Source organism: Dictyostelium purpureum (genome assembly GCF_000190715.1).
Source record: "Dictyostelium purpureum unplaced genomic scaffold DICPUscaffold_43, whole genome shotgun sequence".
Classification (NCBI taxonomy): domain Eukaryota; phylum Evosea; class Eumycetozoa; order Dictyosteliales; family Dictyosteliaceae; genus Dictyostelium; species Dictyostelium purpureum.
The window spans coordinates 68,645-88,971 of record NW_003519380.1 but is presented as its reverse complement, the minus strand read 5'-3'; the positions used below and the strand labels follow the sequence as shown (position 1 = coordinate 88,971).

General features: G+C 25.4%; 11 protein-coding genes across 11 annotated transcripts; 7 read left to right on the top strand and 4 right to left on the bottom strand.

Moving 5' to 3' along the window:
* Positions 1–663: 663 nt before the first annotated feature.
* DICPUDRAFT_93902 (uncharacterized protein) lies at positions 664–1,491 on the bottom strand (the record flags this gene model as incomplete). Its single annotated transcript, XM_003285286.1, has 1 exon — positions 664–1,491. The coding sequence occupies one exon, from the start codon at positions 1,488–1,490 to the stop codon at positions 1,302–1,304; it is 189 nt and encodes a 62-aa protein (XP_003285334.1). The 3' UTR covers positions 664–1,301.
* A 1,405-nt stretch (positions 1,492–2,896) lies between these two features.
* DICPUDRAFT_93901 (uncharacterized protein) lies at positions 2,897–3,742 on the top strand. The gene is made up of 2 exons (XM_003285314.1): positions 2,897–3,052; positions 3,143–3,742. The coding sequence occupies exons 1-2, from the start codon at positions 2,948–2,950 to the stop codon at positions 3,527–3,529; spliced, it is 492 nt and encodes a 163-aa protein (XP_003285362.1). The 5' UTR covers positions 2,897–2,947; the 3' UTR covers positions 3,530–3,742.
* Positions 3,743–6,534: 2,792 nt separating this feature from the next.
* On the top strand, positions 6,535–7,323 carry DICPUDRAFT_93900 (uncharacterized protein). The gene has a single exon (XM_003285313.1). The coding sequence runs from the start codon at positions 7,058–7,060 to the stop codon at positions 7,289–7,291; it is 234 nt and encodes a 77-aa protein (XP_003285361.1). The 5' UTR covers positions 6,535–7,057; the 3' UTR covers positions 7,292–7,323.
* A 21-nt stretch (positions 7,324–7,344) lies between these two features.
* On the bottom strand, positions 7,345–8,094 carry DICPUDRAFT_86664 (uncharacterized protein; the record flags this gene model as incomplete). Its single annotated transcript, XM_003285285.1, has 4 exons — positions 7,345–7,464; positions 7,504–7,665; positions 7,791–7,898; positions 7,981–8,094. 4 exons carry the CDS (start codon positions 8,092–8,094, stop codon positions 7,345–7,347), a joined length of 504 nt encoding a protein of 167 aa, XP_003285333.1.
* A 236-nt stretch (positions 8,095–8,330) lies between these two features.
* DICPUDRAFT_149232 (uncharacterized protein) lies at positions 8,331–9,553 on the top strand (the record flags this gene model as incomplete). The annotated part of the gene is made up of 4 exons (XM_003285312.1): positions 8,331–8,612; positions 8,692–8,826; positions 8,901–8,999; positions 9,071–9,553. 4 exons carry the CDS (start codon positions 8,331–8,333, stop codon positions 9,551–9,553), a joined length of 999 nt encoding a protein of 332 aa, XP_003285360.1.
* Positions 9,554–9,717: 164 nt separating this feature from the next.
* On the bottom strand, positions 9,718–10,796 carry DICPUDRAFT_29164 (brix domain-containing protein; the record flags this gene model as incomplete). The annotated part of the gene is made up of 2 exons (XM_003285284.1): positions 9,718–10,145; positions 10,274–10,796. The coding sequence occupies 2 exons, from the start codon at positions 10,794–10,796 to the stop codon at positions 9,718–9,720; spliced, it is 951 nt and encodes a 316-aa protein (XP_003285332.1).
* Positions 10,797–11,081: 285 nt separating this feature from the next.
* On the top strand, positions 11,082–11,734 carry DICPUDRAFT_86661 (uncharacterized protein; the record flags this gene model as incomplete). Its single annotated transcript, XM_003285311.1, has 2 exons — positions 11,082–11,190; positions 11,319–11,734. The coding sequence occupies 2 exons, from the start codon at positions 11,082–11,084 to the stop codon at positions 11,732–11,734; spliced, it is 525 nt and encodes a 174-aa protein (XP_003285359.1).
* A 419-nt stretch (positions 11,735–12,153) lies between these two features.
* DICPUDRAFT_29180 (uncharacterized protein) lies at positions 12,154–12,444 on the top strand (the record flags this gene model as incomplete). The annotated part of the gene is made up of 1 exon (XM_003285310.1): positions 12,154–12,444. The coding sequence occupies one exon, from the start codon at positions 12,154–12,156 to the stop codon at positions 12,442–12,444; it is 291 nt and encodes a 96-aa protein (XP_003285358.1).
* A 636-nt stretch (positions 12,445–13,080) lies between these two features.
* On the top strand, positions 13,081–14,378 carry DICPUDRAFT_46021 (uncharacterized protein; the record flags this gene model as incomplete). Its single annotated transcript, XM_003285309.1, has 1 exon — positions 13,081–14,378. One exon carries the CDS (start codon positions 13,084–13,086, stop codon positions 14,302–14,304), a length of 1,221 nt encoding a protein of 406 aa, XP_003285357.1. The 3' UTR covers positions 14,305–14,378.
* Positions 14,379–14,393: 15 nt separating this feature from the next.
* On the bottom strand, positions 14,394–16,572 carry DICPUDRAFT_53490 (uncharacterized protein). Its single transcript, XM_003285283.1, has 3 exons — positions 16,431–16,572; positions 14,581–16,358; positions 14,394–14,514 (listed from the first exon to the last, which is right to left on the bottom strand). Exons 1-3 carry the CDS (start codon positions 16,550–16,552, stop codon positions 14,423–14,425), a joined length of 1,992 nt encoding a protein of 663 aa, XP_003285331.1. The 5' UTR covers positions 16,553–16,572; the 3' UTR covers positions 14,394–14,422.
* A 568-nt stretch (positions 16,573–17,140) lies between these two features.
* Positions 17,141–20,108, top strand: DICPUDRAFT_86659 (uncharacterized protein; the record flags this gene model as incomplete). Its single annotated transcript, XM_003285308.1, has 3 exons — positions 17,141–17,177; positions 17,263–17,808; positions 17,869–20,108. 3 exons carry the CDS (start codon positions 17,141–17,143, stop codon positions 20,106–20,108), a joined length of 2,823 nt encoding a protein of 940 aa, XP_003285356.1.
* Positions 20,109–20,327: the final 219 nt, after the last annotated feature.

The window sequence follows — 20,327 nt, the reverse complement described above, 5'->3', positions numbered from 1 at the left end:
CTCCCTATTACTAAAACTAATATGATTTACTTTTCCTATAAATTGAATGAAATAGTTCATCGCATTTTTATTTGAAAAAATAAAAAAATAAAAGTCAAATTTTTTCGTTAATGTGGGATAGGAATAAGGGATAAGGGATGAGAAATTAGGAATAAGCAATTATTATTTTTTTGTTAAATAAAACCAAATTTGATTGGGTCGATTACCCCATATTACATTTTTTATTGTAAAATAATAAAAAAAATTTTAAATTTAAATAGATAACAAAAAATAAATAAAAAAAAATAATTTTCAAATAATAAAAAAAAAAAATTAATTTTTTTTTAAAATTTTTTTATTTATATTCACACACTCACCCAAACACACTAACATATATTTTTAAACAACAACTACAATAATAATAATAATTTTTAATTTTTTTTTTATTTATATTATTTAAAATAATGTCAAATAAATACTAATAGTAATTTTATAAATTTATTTAATTAAATAAATAAAAAAAAATAAACAATAATAAAAAAATCTTTTTTTTTTTTTTTTTATTTTTTTTTATTTTTTTTTATTTTTTTTATTTTTTTTCAATTTTTTTTTTTAAAATTTAAATTTATTTATTTTATATATATATTTTTTTTTAAAATTAAAGATTATTGATCTAATCCTCCCAACACTATTATTTTTATATATATATATATATATATAAATATATTTATAAATAATTACTTTTATAATAATAATATTTTTTTTTTTTTTTTTAAAAAAAAAAGTTATAAAACTTTATATATTAAAAAAAAATATTAAATCAAAATAAAATAATAATAAAAAGATATCTTATTATTATAATAAATATATTGAAATTGATTATCAGATCAATTTTTTAAAATAAAACCCAACAAATATCATATTATAATAATAATTTAATATCTAATATTCAATATTTAATCTATATACACATACACAGAATTTTTTTTTATTAAAATATTAAAACAAAAAGAATTATAATAGCAGTAATAAAACAATTTTTTAGTTTTCTTTATTTATTTTTCATTTTTTCTTTTTTTTAAAAAAAAAAAAGTATTTTTCCTCTATTAAAATGGAGTCAAATAATAATAACAGCAATAACACAGGGTTTCAACAAAGAATTAATAAATCTTATTTAAGTGTAAATATTTTTTATAAAAATTTTACTACAAATTTTTATTATATTTTAGCAAATATTAATTAATTTCTTAACAATAATTAGAATGAAGAGTTAAGTCAATATGAAACAACTACAACTACAACAACTACAACCAAGCAATACTCTACATCCCCAATACCCCAACCTCAACAATCTCAACAACAGCAAACCCAACAGCAACAAGTATTTTATTCACCACCACCATATTCAAGAGTAATAATACCAATTGAAAGTATACTAGATGAAGAGGATTATCTTTGTAGACCAATATCACCAGGAAGCATAGCAGTTCATCATCATCATACATCCTCATCAACTACATCATTTACATCACCATTGTCAATAAAGAAATCTAATCATAAAAGATCCAATTCTCATGGCTTACCACCAAAATCAGTTTTACATCATTCACCACCAAATAATACAAATTCATATTTATCACCAGTTGCTAATAGTATGGGATCACCAACAACAAATAGTTACTCGATAAGATCAACACCACAAACAACACCAAATATTTTATCACCACCAGTTTTACCAAGCATTTCACAACCTTCATCCTCAACTCCACCCACTGTTCCAACAAATAAAAAGAGAATTACAAGACAGGTTGGAAACTCAGTTGATAGTGGAAGTTTTGCTTCAATTTCGCAACAATATTATCAACAACAATTACAGCAACAACAGCAGCAACAACAACATAAAGATTCTCCACCTATTTCACCAAGAGTAAGTGGTAGTGCTATTAATTTAAATACTATAGATATAAATCACAGAAGATCAGTTTCATGGGAACCTCCTCTTCAAGGAAAATCATTGGAGGCATTAAGTCAACTTATTAAAGAGAAAAAGGAGGCATTATTATTAAAAGAAAGAGAATTGATACAAAAACAAATGCAATTGGAACAAGAGTTTATTTCAAGACGAGAGGCTTCTACTACATCGCCACCAATTCCAATTATTCAAACTCCAACTCCACAGCCATCACCAAACCAACAACAGCAACAATCACAAACATATTCACCTGCATCACCATTATCCCCAGTATCACCATTTATTATTGGTTCCCCATCACAAAATAGTAATGGATCTCAACAAACTACACCCCGTCCTATACTAAAACATAATAGAAGTAAATCTGATACTAATAGTGCTTTTAAACAAGTTCAACAACATTTACAATCGAAAAAATTAGCAACTTCACCAACAAGCACAACTATAGCGACTGGATATATGACAACTACCACAACCCAATCTCCAGTACCACTACCATCACCACAGCAACAACCTTTAAACCCTTCAGCATCAAAAACAAGATATCACCATGAAAAATCAAAATCAATGACATCACCAAAAATAAACCCAGCACTTTTAACCCAACTCCTTCAACACCAATTACACCAACAACAAATTAATCAACAACAGGTAACTCAACAATATAATCAACAGCAACATATACATGCAATAACTCCATCACCTCAAATGTTAAATAGTCTTCAATCACCAACTACTTTTGGTTCAAAAGCACCAAGAAGAAAATCAATTGATCCATTAACTTATTTATCTTTAAACTCTCATTTACAACAACATGGATCACCAATTATCAATAGTAATAACAACAATAATAACACTAATAATAACAATAGCTCTTCTGTTGCCAATAATATGGATATCTTAAATCAAAATTTAACCAATCTTCATCTCTCATCTTCATCTTCTAAAGCTTTCAAAAACCCACTCACTATTCAATTTTTAAATACAATTCAATCAATGAATCTAGATGAGTTTGAAGAAGAATTGGATAAAGAGATTCAACAAGTAATTTTACAAACAAAAAATATACAGGGAAAAATGGATTTATTAGAAAGAGCAAGAGTAAGTTTAATAGTTATATTTTAATATCTGCAAAATAAATAATAATAACCATGGTTTATTAATGTTTTATTTATCATCATTTTTATCCAGTGCTCAGCACCAGATCCATTGTTAATGTTATTTGGTGAGAATTGTAAAACTGTTATCGACAAGAAATATAACCATCATCATCACCAACCATCCCAACCATCACCTATTATTTCAAATTTAAGTGGAAGTGCAAACCACAATAACTCGCCTGTACTATTATCATCCTCAAATACTTTGCAACAACAAAATATATTATCGCCAAACCTTAACCAAAATATAAACTACCCAACATTCCAAGATACCAGACCTCATAATGGTGTAACAACTCGTACTTCAAGAAAGAAACCTACAAACATGAACTCAAGATGTCCAGATAAATCAAAAAGTAAAAATTTAAATCCCTCTTTAATGCCACGTGCTTCTGCATTCAGCCCCATTAATAGTTAAATCAATAATAATAGTTTTTTCCTATTACTTTTGTTTTTTTTTAGCCAACCTTATATTATACAAATCATTCAATATTTTATAATAGTTATTCATTCATGTATTTATCTTTTCATATATTTATCATATCTTATCATTTGTTTGATTAAGATAAAATTTTTTTTTTTCCTAAAGGTAAAAAAAAAAATATTGTAAATAAAATTTTCTATACAAATTAATTATTTTTTATTTATTTTCTTATTATGATTAAATACTATTATAATTTGTTTGTTTTTTTAACATGATTTTTTTTTTTTTAAAAATAATATTTATTATGTGTTTAGGGGTGAAACAAAATACAAATTTTATTTTTTTCATTTTTCAAGATATATATAACCTATTACTGAGTTTCTAAAATAATCTTTATTTTAAATTCTAAATATAATGATTGTCATTATTAACTCCTTATTGTTTCTTTGTTTATAGGGTTTGAGGTTAGATATTAATTTTGTAAATATCTTTTTAAATAAAGAGAAGAGAAAGGAAATAACTTTATTAAAAAAAAAAAAATATATAAATAGTCATCATTTTTCTTTTTTTTTAATATTCCAATCAAAATCAAAAAACTAAATTTTATAAAAATTAAAAAATAATTTAAATTTCTAAAATCAAAAAAAAAAATGACAAAATTAATTACCTTATTACTTGTTTCATGTGTTTTTCTCCTCTCTATTTCTTTGGGCGATGCATATTGTACTAATGGAGAGTTATCAAAGCATGCCAGTGATTGTACTAAATTTTATCAATGTGCAAATGGTAAGTTTTAAAACAACTTTAAATATATAAATAAATATTAATAAATAAATATTAAATCAATTATAGGTAATCTTGTAACACTATCATGTCCATCAAATCTCCACTTTAACAATGCTGCCAAAGTATGTGATTATCCAAGTAATGCAGGATGCTCAAGATATTAGAAATTTTATTTTATTACTACTTCAAAATGATTTTTCAATTATTAATAATTGAAAAAAAGTTAAATAAAACAATTTAAAATTAAACAATGATTTTTCATTCAGATTTTTTGAGATATTTTTATATTATTTTAAAAAATTTTTAAAAGGATGTATTTAAAGAAATATCTCTCCCTATTATTATAATTTTTTTTTTTAAATGATTTTTTTTTTTATTAATTTTAATTTTTTTTTTATTTTTTTAATTTTAAATTTACCACACACAACAAAAAATAAACAAACAAAATATTAAATAAAAAGATAATGAACAAATACTAAAATGATAAACAATAAAAAAAGAGATAGAGAATATGAATCAAATAGCATTGGTGATGATAAAAACAACAATCATAATAGTAGTGTAGAAGAGGAAGAGAATGAAGGCAATAAAATTACTTTAAAAAAAATTAAAACATTAGATTTAAAAGGGACAAGTTTAAATGAATTCCGAAATATTGCAATTTCATTAGGAATATCAAAGACTGGTGGGAAGTTGGACATTTATAATAATATAGTAGAGGTCTTAACAATTCAAGATAATTTTGAAAAAGAGAGATATGTAAATTCTTTTGATAAAGATCAACCAGAATTAAAGTTTAAAGAACCATTAGAATATTTGTTTTGGGGTGTATTTAGAAATAAATATTTATTTAAATTAATTTTTTCAAATTTCAACTCTAAATTGATTGGTTATGACCAGTTGGTTAATATTACCCATATATTTAGAAAATATTCAAATGCTAAAGAAATTCTCCTGGACAAAGTAAAGAATAATAGCCATATATTCCTATCAGATGCAAATATATTATCCATCTATAAAAATTTTAAAAGTGACACTCAAGAAACAAAATCTTTTTACCAAACGCTCTTTACAAAGTATTCAAATTACTTCAAATATACTGAAAGCTCTGTGCCTCTGTTATTCAAATCTTTTAATTTGGTGGCTTTTGGGCATTTCGTTCAAGAATTTAAGGACCAGCTAAATAATATTGAGCGTATAGCCAACAATCATTTTAAAGAGACATTTGAAATTGATTCGAACAAAAAATGTTGGGTAAAAACCTATAAAGACCTAAAGACTCTGGATTTTTTACAATCAACCAATCTATTAGTCCCAGACCTCAGCATGAAAATTCAAAACGCTCAATTAAACTGTTATCAAATTCTCAAGACACCTTTAAAACTCAAGCAGCTCAATAAAATGTTTTTATTATTAAGAAAGAATAATGTAAACCGCTTCAATGAAAAAAATAGAGAAACTATTCAAGATTTAGAACAGTTGGAAAGTATTATAAAGAATCAATTTAAAGAATGTTTATTCAATAATTTCAAAACGGTGTTTTTATTTCAGTTTACTTTTGACAACTGTACAATAGGGGACCATATTATCCGATGCTTCAGTTACTTTAAATCTATCTCCACCATTAAAGACAGAATTGGAATAGATCAACTGATCGAAGAATATAAAGATAAAGACGAGGAAAGTAAGAATAGATCAGACCAGATATTGAGAGAAATAAAAAGTGACGAAATGGTATTGAACTTTATCAAGCTGGATTTACAAGATATATCAATCAAATGGAAAATATTCGGATGGTTAAGAAAAAAAGATAATGACTTGGAATCTATCAAGTTTCTTCATAGCAGGTGCAAAAAAGAATTTGTCGAATTAATAAACCTCTATTTAAATGACCTTATACTCAGTATTAGAACTAGAGACTCCATTCAATTTTATTTTGACAATTACCGTAATCAGTTCTTTAGAGATGGGAATGAAAATTGGCTGTACTTAAGGGCCAAAAACCTCCTCAACTTTTACGAACAGTTAATGGTCTCAATAAATAGAAAGATGGTGATAAAAAACTTTGATTGTTGGGATATTTTCAGGGGGTACCTCTTCAAATCCCATATTATCCATCCTTTAGAGACCATAAGCATGGCAAAAGATAAACCAGCAATCTATTCCTTTCCATTAGATTTTTCTGTACATACATTCTCAGGGTTTATTACAGGATATTTCAACACTAATAGATCAGAAGTGGTTTTTAAAATATTCAAGCAATTCAACAAAGATTTTAATCTCCTCAAAACTTTCCGTGTACCAAGCTTAATCAACAACAAATTTATCCAATGGGTGTTAGAAAACTATACATCAATAGAATTATTTCCAAATAATCAAATATTCTCGTTATCCTTACCAATACCTTCATCCTCTTTATCAATTATTTTTAATATTAAGATTGTAGAATTTTTTAAAAGTTTTTATTTTTATGGGAAATATGATGAAATTTACAAATATTTAAAACTAAGGGACCTACCACCAAACATAGAAGGTAATAATGACAAGATACTAGTCGGTGAAAGAATTTATAAATGTATTAAACTACAATTGAAATCGGACTATAGAACAGAGTTTATAGAGGAGCTAATCAAATGGAGCTTCATTAAAGAAGATCAAGATAGAATAGATTGTAAAAAATTGCTATTCATTTGTTTCAAATCAGCCTCCCTCAATGGAAATATTCAAGTTTTTAAAATGTTATTAGGCAAATACAGTTCAGTTTTATTAAGAAATACAAAAAGACAAAAAGATGGTATTTTTAACAAAGAGGAATTAAAATCATTATTAAGAGACTCTATCAATAGATCAAACTTGGAAATTGGTGATCTTTTATGTAGTTTTACAACTCTAACTTCAAAAGAGTTTTTAAGTTGTGCAGAAAAAGATTCAATATCATTTAATCATTTCAAAGATAAATTTTTAAAATAATAATAAACCTGTTTTTATATTGATTTTTATTTATTTAATTAGATGTATATTTTTTAGTTTTGTTTATTCTTTCTTCCGCCTCTTTTCTTTTTAATAACATTTAAATTTTCATTATTATCTTCAATAATTTCTTCAAAACGTTTTTGTTGTTGTTGTTGTTGTTGTTGTTGGTACTGTTTTTGTTTATATTGGTTTTTTGGTTGTCTGTAAACTTGTTGTTCGGTTGCTTGTTGAAATTGATTTGGACGAATATAGGCTGCCTCTTTAAATAGTAAGGATCTTATTTGAATAGGGATTAAATGAGGAAATTTCTTATATAAAAAAAAAAAAGCACCTACAACACCTATATTACCTGCTACAGCAGAAAAATAAACCTATTCATAATTAAATTAAATTAGTTAATTATTTCACATTTTTTTCCATTTTTTTCGATTTTTTTTTTTTTTATTCTATTATTTTTTTATTTTTTTATTTTTCCTAAATAAATTTATAATTTTACATTTTTAAATGATTGTTTAGCTCTTTTATGTTTGAATTTTTCCATTGCCCACATACCTCCTATCCAACCACCTAATAAACCTGTTAATTGAAGTGTTGATTCTCTAACCTAAAAAATAAATGGTTTGTTAATATAAACCCTAAGTTTAAAATTGAAAAAATTTATTGTGTGTGGTGTGGGGGATACTTACTCTCCATCTTTGTTTTATAGCTTGTTGTTTATCATAAAAAAACAAACCAGCAGCACCAACGTTGATAGTACAAAAGTATGATCCCAAAATAATAAGTCCCCTATTTGTAAACATTTGATCTAATTCCCAATAATAATAATTCAACGAAAAAATGAAACTTAAAAACAAAACTTTTTTTTTTTTTTTAAAAATAATTTTTTTTAATTTTTTTTTTTTTTTTTTAAATTAAAAAATCACACCATCCAATTTTTTTTTTTTTTTTATAAATATTTAAAATAAAAAAAGCTGTGCAATTAATAAATAAATCAAATAAATTAATCAAATAAATAAATCAAATAAATAAATAAACAATGGAATTTTATAATTTCTTTAACATTTTTTTAAACAAAAAAGATAAAACATTCGAAAGTGAAATTGACAATTATAGAAAATTGATCACATCAAGCAATTTTAAAATCCAAGATGAACAACAACAAAATAAAGCTGTAGAGTTTGCTGAAAAAATCGTTGAGTCTTTAAAGAAAGGTACCAGTCTTAAATCAGAAATTGAAGGCATTTCCAAGTATATCAATGGACTTGGTGATGAAAATATTTATATTTCATACAACATTGGTAACAGTTTAATTACTACTGTATGTTTTCAAAATTCTTTTTTTTTTTTGATTTTTATAATAAATTTACTTATAATTTTTTTAATTTTAAAATTTATAGGGTTATTTGTATTTCAAGGGTGAAAATCAATGTATTTGTTTAAATGAAGGTGCTTTATTTTTAATGAACACCTTCAATAAAAACTCAAGAGATAAAGAAATTATGAATACTTTAATTAAAGCATTCGATGCCCTTGTAAGTAAAAATATTACATCTTTCATACTAATTTATATTTGTTATTTACTAACTATTAACAATTACATAACCAGTCCAATATTACTAAAGATGAGAATAAAAGAATGTATTATGTCACTAGAAATAACGAACTTCATCGTTATAGAACTGCTTTAGAAAATGGAGAAGATATTGTAGGTTTATTATTATATAACCATCGTTATTATAAAGTTGAATTTATTAATTTTTATTTTATTTTATTTAGAAACTTTCACCATCATCAACTGAAAAACTTCATAAAGCCTTTGCATATAAAGAAGCAGGTACAGAAGCATTTAGAGCATCAGATTGGAAAAAAGCCATTTTCCAATACCACTGTGCTAATAACTATGTCACAGGTCTTTTAGGATTACCAGATTCCGATGAAGCACTTGCCAAAAATTTAAATATTACACTATTAAACAATATTGCAGTTTGTAATATGAAATTATTAAGATATAACAGAGCCATCGAAATTTTAGATAAAGTTATTGATAGCGAACCAAATAATGTTAAAGCACTTTTTAGAAGAGGTAAATGCTTAGTTCAAGAAAAACAATATATCTATGCCGAAGAAGACCTCCAAAAAGCCATTGCTCTTGCACCAAATGACAAAGAAATCCAAAATGAAATTAAAATCTTAAATGTTAAATTAAAAGGATTCAATAAACTTCAATCACAAGTCTATTCCAAAATGTTTGATGAATAAATAATTAAAAATAAATAAATAAAATAAAATAAAAAATTGGCCTTGAGATCAATTTTATACAACTTTAAAATATTAAATATATTTTTTGTTTGGTTTGTTTTGTTTGTTTTTTAAAAATCTTTATTTTATTTAGTTTATTATTAAAAATATATATATAAAAAATTTTATAAAACAAATTTCTTTCTATCTACATCCATATTGTGATGATGAACATGAATATATTCACCACCTGAAGTATCAAAAGTACCCTTTTGTAAAGATTTTAATTTTAAAGTAAAACGTGGACCTAATTCTTGAAGATTGGCCTCTTCTTTTGTTTCAAATATATAACGATGCTGTCTAAAAAATATGAAATCACGTTGATTATGTAATGTACATACTCTACGACCTTTGAAGTTTGGATCTTGTGCGAAAATTGATGCAAAAATTCTACCGACTGTTAAACCTAAACGAGTTTTAAAACCATTAACAATTAACTCTGCTTTATGTGATGTCATTTCACCACCACCTGGTATATCTTCTGGCATAACTAAATTTGTTAATCTAAATGTTGCTGTTGGTCCATATGGTAAATGTGTAATAGTTAATTCATCTAAATAATAATATTGAAATAAAAAATTATTAATATTAAATGTTGTGTATTTTTTTTTTTTTTTTTTTTTTTTTTTTTGTGATTATCTGCATTGTCGAAAATATAATAATTTTTTTTTAAACACATACCTATAATTCCTTTTGTTTCATTTACAACAATTACATCTGTATAATCTCTATTATTACAAAATTCAATAATTTCTTTTAAATGATACTTTCTACGATGGAAAAATTCGGCATTTGGTAATAATTTTGGGAATATTTGAGCAAAATCGACGGCATTTTTAGCGGCTCTTTGATTAGTTGTAATACAAACTTTGGGTGGTTTACCATCAAAATAGGATTCGAATTCATCTTTATTAATATCTTCTTGGGTTTCTTCATCGACATCATCTACCATTGTGTCATCGGGTCTTCTCATACTTTCAATAGTTCTTGGTTCTTGTTTTGCTGGTGCTGCATCGCCTAACATTTCTCTTTCTTTTTTTCTTTGTTTTCTAGCTTTTTCTCTTGCTGTCTTTTTTGCTGCTTGAAGTTTTTGTACCAATAATACTCTTTTAGCTTTACATTTTATATCTGTTGGTGATCTTCTTAATTTTAATTCTTCTGGTGATAAATCATCTTTATCTTCTTCTTTCTTTGGTTTAACCATTTTATTATTATATATATTATTTTAAATTATATAAAAGTCTTTAGACTATATATAATTAACTTGGGTGTATATGATTGATTTTTTAAAAATAAAAATAAAAAAATAAAAAAAATAAAAAAAAAAAAAAACTAATTTTTCGTTTTTTTAAAATTTTCCTTTTTTTTTTTTTTTTAATTTTTATTTTTATTTTTTTAATTAAAATATTTTTTTAAATATATTTTTTTAGTTTAATTTTTTTTTTTTTTTTTTCTTAATATATTTACTATCAAATACATTTATTCAATAATGCAAGAAGAAATAATTTTATCAACAACTGATTTCAATACTTTAGTTTTTGAAGATATTAAAAAAATCAGATATGAAGTTTTTGTTATTGAACAACAATGCCCACAAGGTTTGTATTTAATTTTGTTTTTTATTATTAATAATTACCCCCACCCACCCACAAATTCTATTTTTATTTTTATTACAATAGTTTTTATTTTATTTTCATTTTTTTATTAACTTTTTTGTTTATTGCAGAAGAGGAATGGGATGAATATGATGAATCATCAAAACATTTACTTTTAAAAGTTAATGGTGAACCAGTTGGTTGTGCAAGATGGAGAAAAGTATATTATCCAAAATATGATGGTAATATGGAATGTGATGTTATTAAATTAGAAAGATTCGCAATTTTAAAACAATTTAGAGGAAAATCATTCGGTAAAGAATTAGTTAAACAAGTAATCAAACATGTTTATCAAACTACAAACATTGACCAAAGTTTAAATTATCCATTATTTATGATTAATGCTCAACAATATGTAGAAAATTTCTATTCATCTTTAGGTTTTGAAACTGATAAAAATATTCCAATTTTTGATGAAGCTGGTATTTTACATGTCAGAATGATTATCACAAATGATAAAATTAAAAAATTATATTTTTCATCATAAAAATAAAAACAATAAAATAAATAAATGTAAAAATACATAAAAACCATTAACCGATATACTCATTTGTTCCATTTCCTTAAGGAATCAGATTCGATGCTTTTGAAAAAAAAATAAAAATTAAAATTTTAATTTATTTTATTTTTTTATTTTATTTTTAATTTTTTTTTTTTCATTAATTTTTTATTTTTATTCATTATTTATTTACTTTTTTTTTTTTCAATAAGAACATTTGACTGTATAATAAAAAAAAATATATATATATCCTCCACACTTCATTCTATACTATTCCTTATTTTAATTCTTTTTTTTTAGTTTCCAACCTTTCGTGATATTTTCCCATCTATTTTTATATTTAAACAAAAAATTTATTTATATCCACCATTCAGTATTCATCCATTTCAGTAACAAATATTTCAAATATGTCTCAAATTAATATTATTGCTACAGTTGTAATCAAATCAAATTTTGTCGAAGAGTTTGAAAAGTTTGCTCAAAATCTTGTCCACAATTCACGTAAAGAAGAGGGTTGTATTTCATACACTTTAAATAAAGATAGCGAAATACCAAACAAATATTATTTCGTAGAAGAATGGAAATCAATGGATGCAATCGAATTTCACAAAAATACAACTCATTTCATTGAATATATCAATTACAGTCAAGATAAAAACGAATCATTAAATATTACATTAATGAAACCAATCATTTAAAAAAACTTAACAATAATAAATATTAATAATAAATTAAATAAACAGTTAATTAGTTTACAAATATAAAATTAATCTTTTTTTTTTTTTTTTTGTCTTCAATTATTATATTATATATTATTATGGCAATAGTTTAACTAGATAATATATTCAAATAAAATGTGAAAGTATTTTAACTGTTCACTATTCATTAATAGCATAGAAATAAAAATATATAATTTGGGGGGAGTGGGTGTTTTTTTTAAATTAATTTTTTTTTAATTTTTTTTTTAAAAATAGCAGTAGTAGTATATAGTCATAACCCAATATAGATATAAAAAAATAAAACTATACTGTATATAAATGGAAGTTTATATTACATAAATTTATGTTTTAAATATTTTAAATAATAACTACAACACAAAAACTGATAATTATTTATTAAAAAAAAAAAATATGTAACTATTTTTTTTTGTGTGTATAAATAAAACTAAATTTTTTTTTTTTTTAATAAATTTTATAATTATAATTATAATAATAATAATAATTATAGTTATAGTTATAGTTATAATAATATCAAATTTTTAAATAGTTTTTTTTATCTTCTATTAATTATTTATTTTATTTATATTTTATCATTATAAAAAAAAAAAAAATTATAAAATGAAAATTTTCAAAAGTTTAATAACCTTAATTAGTATAGTTGGTGTTGCCTTATCATGTGACCAAGATTACGAATGCTCCACAGGGTTCCCAATCAATGCATGTCAAGGAGATCTTAATATTTATAGAGGTATTGGAATTGATGGAAATGGTAATGTTTTAATTGCTGGTATATATAATAGCTCAGGTGGTGGTCCATTCGGTTTTCCAGGTATTTTCTCAATTCCAACAAATTCCGATAACGACAATACTATTACAAAGAAGTTCGATGTGTATGGTGAAATTGCAGATGGTCCAGGCTATACCGCTTTAGATTATTTTTATACCTATTTACCACAAAGTGATAGCTATTATGTAAGATTTAATCAACGTGGGGCACCTCTCTTTTCAATTTATAACCCAAGCACCAAAACTATTCAACCAGTATGGAATATTTTCAACACTCCATTTGTCCCAGCATTTGATGAAGCTAATAACAGATTTGTTTATGGTTGGTATGGAATTTCCATGATCAATAAATTACCAACTCAAAGAGATGATGTCAATTCAGCCACTTTAATTTATCAAAGACAAATTGTTAATGGATTGGTATTAGACGGTACTGATATTTATATGACAACTTATGATGGTAGATTTTTAAAGGGTACAACAAATTGTAATAACTGCACACAAGATGAACTTCAATTACTTTTAAACGACACCGATACAAGTACTCTTATGGGCTTAGTTATGGCCGGTGACTATTTATACTTTTCATATGCCGGTGGTATCAAAGGTTATCCAAAATCAGGTGATGCTTCAAGAGTTAGACAATTAGTTAGTGATTCTGATATTGTTTCAATTGTAGCTTCAAAAGATGGAAACTTTATATATTACACAACTGAAAGTGGTGTTGTAAAATCAGTTTCAACTCAAGGTAACCATGCCCAAGTTAAAGTATTATACACTTCACAATCAAATCATCAATGTATGACCGCTCCAGGTTTTGAATCGGACTCCACCTGCAAAGGTATGGTTCTCTGGTCTAATGGTCTCCCATATTGCACTCCAGTAACAAATGGTAAACCAAATATCTGTTTTGCTGCATATCAATGTGGTGGTTCACCAACTCAAATCTGTAATGGTCAATGTACATGCTTACCAAACTTTTATGACGATAATTGCATGAGTTGTGACGGTACTGTAGAATGGAGTGGTGGTTACCCAAATTGTAAATTGTAAACACTATGGCATGCCTAGTAGTTTAAAGTATAATAAAAAAAGTATATTTAAATAAAGGTTTTTTTTTTAGTTATAATATTTATTTTTTTGAAAATTTATTTTAAAAAATAGTTTATTTTTAATTTGATTGATTTAATCTTTTGTATTGTTCTAATAAGTCATCTATAACACTAGAGTCTTCAATTGTTGATGGGGCTGTATAGTTTTCACCTGAAATTTATAACTAAATTAGTAACTTTTATAAAAATTAAAAATATTTAAAAATAAAAAACTTACCATTAAAAATTGATTTAACCAATGGCTTTAATACCTTTCCATTTCTGTTTCTTGGTAAGCTATTTACACATAGTACAATTGGTCTTAAAATTGTATTGGTATGCATAATATTCTGCAATGTTAATGAAGCTTTCTTTTTAATATTTTCAATTTGAGCCTCATCTTGGTTATTATTATTTAATACTAACAACACCATTGGAGTTTCCGATAAGAGTTCATCTTTAATACCAATAATACAACATTCACTAATTTGGGGATTGTTTAATATTTCCAACTCCATAACACTACAGTTTATACTTGAGTTTCCACATGTAATTGAATCACCATCTCTTGAAATAAAAAAAAAGTATCCATCATTATCGTAGTAACCCAAATCACCAGTTGAATAATAACCTTCGAATTTATTCAAGTAGTGGTGTTTATAAAGTGATTGCTCTTTATTATCACCAAATAACGAAGTTGTTACACCTGGAGGTACTGGTAATTTAATTACAATCTCGCCAATCTCATTAGGTCCTAGCTCTAATACATTAGATGGATTATCTTGAGAATGGGTAACGATTCTAACTTGAAAACCTGCAGCAACTTTACCAATTGAATCTCCTCTTAGTGGAAATTGGTTTAATGGATTGTGAATCATTTGCCAACCAATTTCAGTTTGCCAATATTCGTTCAAAATTGGTTTCTTTATAATTTGATATAAATAATCAATTATAGATTGCTCTACCCTTTCGCTACCCACTATTACATATCTGACGTTTGACAAGTCATACTTGGAAGCCAATTCAGCCTTTGGGTCTATTTTTCTTATTCTTTTTATTTGAGTTGGTGATAGTAAAAATAAATTGGCTTTGTTTCTTGAAATAATATCCCATAAGTCATTTGGGTAGCTTTTGTATGGACCTTCATGAAATGCTGATCTAGCTCCAATAAATAGCATTCCATAAATTAAAAAGGAATGGCTGCTTATCCAACCAAAACTGGCGGCAGAATACATGGAATCACCATCATTCATTCGACAGTGCATCCTATTTGCATAGTTCATGGCGACTACATAACCTCCGGTTTCCCTTACAATTCCTTTGGGTTTATTTGTGGTACCACTCGAATAAATTAAATATAATGGATGTTGAGATTCTACTGGCTCATGTTCTCTCAATGGTTCTAAATCTTTTACAAGCTCCTCCCAATCCAAACACCCTTCTATAATGGTGTTTGATAGATTTGGATCATTATAGTCAACATTAGGAATACCTTTTCTATTTAAAACTATTACATGAGGTGTTTTACCGGGAGACCCTGACAAAGCTTCTCTAAGAATTGGTAAAAAGTAGGTGGGTGTTTCATTAACAAAATAGCCAAAATTTGATGAAACAATAACGGATGGATTACAATCATTGATGACTGTTTTTAAATTATCTGACAAGGCACCACTATACATTACACAGTGAATTGCACCAATTCTTGCACATGATAGCATTGCAGTAATGGTCTCGATGGAACTGTGCATATAAATCAATACCACATCACCCTTTTTAACACCTAAATTCTTAAGTGCTCTTGAAAATATGCAAACTTTATCATAGAGTTGTTGGTAAGACACTGTTATCTTGATATCTTTAATTGGAATCTCGTGAACAAATGCAATTTCATCCTTTTTCCCATTTTTAATATGTTTATCCAATGCATTATAGCATGCATTAATAAGACCCCCTTTGAACCATTCAGTTTTTTTAGTTTCACTATTATAATCTAAGACTTTATCATATGGTTTATCCCTATAGTTTTTAAAAGAAAACTTAGAATTGGGTTTTTTTATTATTTTTATTAATAATTATTTAAATATTTACCAATGAACTTCAAATTTTTTTGATGCTTCATCCCAAAATGATAAACTATCTTTTGATGCATACTCTGAATAACTAAAATAGTTAAAAGGATCACTTAGTTTATAATTACTATTATTTAACATTATATGTATTTAGTTTGGTTGTTTTATTTTAATGACATAATTAAATATTTAATTTCTTTTTATCTGTTTTAAAACAAAAAAAAAAAATTAAAAATTAAAAATTAAAAATTAAAAATTAAAAATTAAAAAAAATTAAAATATGGGGGTAATATTTTTTATCCACAAATTTAAATTTGTAATTTTAATTGTTTATTACAAATAACAGTATCTTCATTATTTCAATAAAGATGACGATAATAATGAGGAAAATATTTTTATACTCTAAAATTCCAAAAATTATTTTTTTTTCCACTTTAAAACCTAATTTTACACATCATCTCGGCTTTCTCTTAATTTTTCACCCCAAATATTTTTTTTTTTAATTTTTTCATTTTTTTTTTTTCATTTTTTTTTTTATTTTTTTTATTTTTTTAATTTTTTTTAATAATATCTAAATTTTTTTTTTTTTAACACACTCTTTATATTTTGTTTTTTATTTATAAGATTAATTTTATTATATATAATAACAAAATTACAGTCATATTCTTTTTTAATGCATAAATTTAATGATATATAAAATTTAATAAAAACAATAGCAATAATTATAAAATGGGTGATACAATTCAGGGAAAACTTTTTGTAACAAGTAAGTTTTTTTCTATTTCTATTTCTATTTCTATATATTTTTTTTATTAAAAATGATTTTAATTTTAATTTAATATTTTGTTTAGTTTTACAGGCACAAAATTTAAAGATTAAAGAGGACAAAAAAACAGCAGCTGAAGAAATTGTTGGAGCATTTTTAGACCCATTTTCATCACCAATTTTTCAATCAATTGAAAAGATTCAAAATTTTTCAAAGACTAATGTATTACCAATTTTTACACAGTTATCACAACCATCTGCAGCCAGTGGGGATGGTAATCCAACACCAGAACCTTCAAATAATAGCAACAGTAATATAGGTGTAGTTTGCACAATTAATACTGAGGGGCAAGAATATAAAACAGAAACATCACCTGATGTTACAGAACCAAAATGGTCAAATCAATCACATTCTTTTAATATTATGCATCCATGTGCTCTAATCAAATTTCAAGTATCATTAAACAGTGAAAAAGAGTCATTTCTTATTGGTGGATCCATTATTAATCTTTTAGATGAGCCACATCTTTGGGAACAAAAGCCATTCGCAAAATGGATAAATTTAACTAAAAAGCAAAAATCAAAGAAGGATAGTTTAGCAACATCAGGAGATACCACCCCAACCGAAGATGGTACTACAAATGATGGGGAATCAAATAATAATAATAATAATAGCAGTGATGCAATAACAGAAAGAACACCATCATCCTTTTCAAATGAATATGATCAATTTTCAGACGAAGATGAAGTTGTTGGTAGAATAGAAGTACAATTTCAATATAAATATCGTAGAATTTGGGATCCAATTTATTGTGGTAAAATATTATTATTAGAGAATAAATATTCAGAGGCACTCGAACAATTTAAAGAAGCTATCGGAATCTACCCACAGGATCCATTTCTTTACTCTTTGTTGGTAGATTGTTATTTAGGTTTAAAACAATTCAAACCAGCAATCGAAAACAATTTATTATTTATTAAATATGATAGAGGTGTTGAAGGTTTAATTAAAATGGCTCAGGTTTTAATGGAGGTTAACGAATTAGAGAAGATTCAAGGTTTACTTGATAAAGCATTCAAAATATCACCAGGTAACACTAAAGTTAAATATTGCCAGTTACAATTCAATCATTTCGTAGAGGTCGATAAAGTTAATAAGGCTATCGAGCAAGGTTATGATGAATTTAAAAAAGAAGATTATGCATCCGCTGCCCAAAGTTTTGGTAGAGCACTAGAGTTTAATAGCAATAGTACTATTTTATATCATCTTAGGGCACTTTCACATTTGGCTGCTAGAAATCAAAACATGGCCACTCAAGATATTAATCAAATTTTAGAAATAGATCACAACTGGTCAAAGAATGATGTTATACACTGTGGACATTTGTTAAAGGATGGTCAAATTAATGTAATGGCAAAGAAACGTTGGTTTACATTGAAATCCTACTTTTTATTCTACTATGTTGATCAAAATGATCTTAAACCACAAGGTATGATTTGTTTAGTTGATTTCGGTTGTGCACCTAAACCTGGCCAAAAAGTTAAATTCCAATTGCAAACTAAAGAACGTACATACCATTTTAAAATTGTCGATGATCCAACCGGATATGACAAATGGGTAATTTCACTCGGTAGAATATCAAAAATAAAATCTGTACAATTACCTTCAATCGAAGAAGCCAAATCTTCAATTATTTGGAAGAATGTTTACAACAAGAAAGAGAAAACTGCATTTATGCTCCCAGATGTCATGATGCTTCCAGAACAATTCTTTGTCGAGTCTGGTCGTTTCGCTTTGACTTTTGGTGATAAAATTATTTCAAAATTAACAAGTATTAATCTTTCAGAGTGCCAAATGACAGGTTTCCTCTATAAGATGGGCCAATTAAATAAAGAGTGGAAGAAGAGATTCTTTTTCATTCAAGGTACAAATTTATATTATGCAACAGTAAAAGAAAGCGAAATCGAAAAAGGAGTAGAATCAGTTTCACCAACAGGTAGTTTACCATTAGAGCGATCAAAAATTGATCAATCACCAAGCTCTACCAATAAAACAAACTCTTTTGAGGTTATTAGTGCATTCCGTAGAAATATTTTATTAGCCACTGATAAACCTGAAGATAAGGAAAAATGGGTCAAAGCAATTTCAATTGCTTCAGGTATGCAAGTTGTTCAAAAAGAAGAGTCTAACGAAGATAAAAAAGTTTTACCATCATCCTCAGCTTTATTAAAAAATAGAAGAAATATTAAATCATTAAGATCGGTACCAGTTGTTGTTGTACAACAACAAAAAACTAAAAAACAAGGCGATGAAGAAGAAGGTTACAGCGAAAGTGATGATGATAATAGTAATAATAATAATAACAATAATAATAACAATAATAATAACAATAATAATAATAATAATAACAGTAAACAAAATGATGATGATATTGGTTTTGATGGAGATGTTGTATCAAATTATAGAAATCCCAGCAGTAGTAATAATGATAGTAGCAGTAATGTTTCAGATCAATTAGCAGATTTGACCAGTGGACCAACAAGAAAAAAGAAACAACCTCAAAATAAAAAAATTACAGAAAGCGATATTTCATCGACAGAGAACAGATATTTTTCAAAATTCAATTTACCAACAAAAATAAATTCTCCACCTCCAACAATTGTTTCAAAGTCAAAATATAGAGAACCAACACCATCATCATCATCATCAAATGACACAACTACAAACAATGGAGAAGAGGTAGTTGTTGAATCTCTTGAAAGTATTTTAGGTGAAGAGGAAGTCCCATCAACAAAATATTCAATTAACGACGATACTAAATATTATGACGAAGAGCAAAACGAAAATAAACCTTTAATTAAAAAGAAAAAATCAAAAGAACAATCCGAAGATGGTGATGACGAAAGATGTTGTAAATGTACTATTCAATAAATTTAAATTAAATTTATTATATTAATAAAAAAAATAAAAAAAATAACTCAATATATTTTTATATTTATTTAAAAAAAAAAATAAAATAAAAAAAAAAATAAAAAAATTAGTTTTTTAAAAACTATTTTTTTTATTTTTTAGATTTTTTTTAAAAAAACTGTTTCCAATTATTTTTTATTTGTTTTTTTTTACCATCAATTAATATAAAAATAAATCAAA

Excerpts from the sequence above, each read along its gene's own strand:
- DICPUDRAFT_93900 (XM_003285313.1), top strand. The coding sequence starts at position 7,058 with ATGTTATTAGGCAAATACAGTTCAGTTTTATTAAGAAATACAAAAAGA.
- DICPUDRAFT_53490 (XM_003285283.1), bottom strand. The coding sequence starts at position 16,552 with ATGTTAAATAATAGTAATTATAAACTAAGTGATCCTTTTAACTATTTT. Across the intron at positions 16,359-16,430 it reads AAAAAATTTGAAGTTCATTG|GGATAAACCATATGATAAAG; the intron begins GTAAATATTTAA and ends TAAAAACTATAG. Across the intron at positions 14,515-14,580 it reads GGTTAAATCAATTTTTAATG|GTGAAAACTATACAGCCCCA; the intron begins GTAAGTTTTTTA and ends TATAAATTTCAG.
- DICPUDRAFT_93901 (XM_003285314.1), top strand. The coding sequence starts at position 2,948 with ATGAATCTAGATGAGTTTGAAGAAGAATTGGATAAAGAGATTCAACAA. Across the intron at positions 3,053-3,142 it reads ATTTATTAGAAAGAGCAAGA|TGCTCAGCACCAGATCCATT; the intron begins GTAAGTTTAATA and ends ATTTTTATCCAG.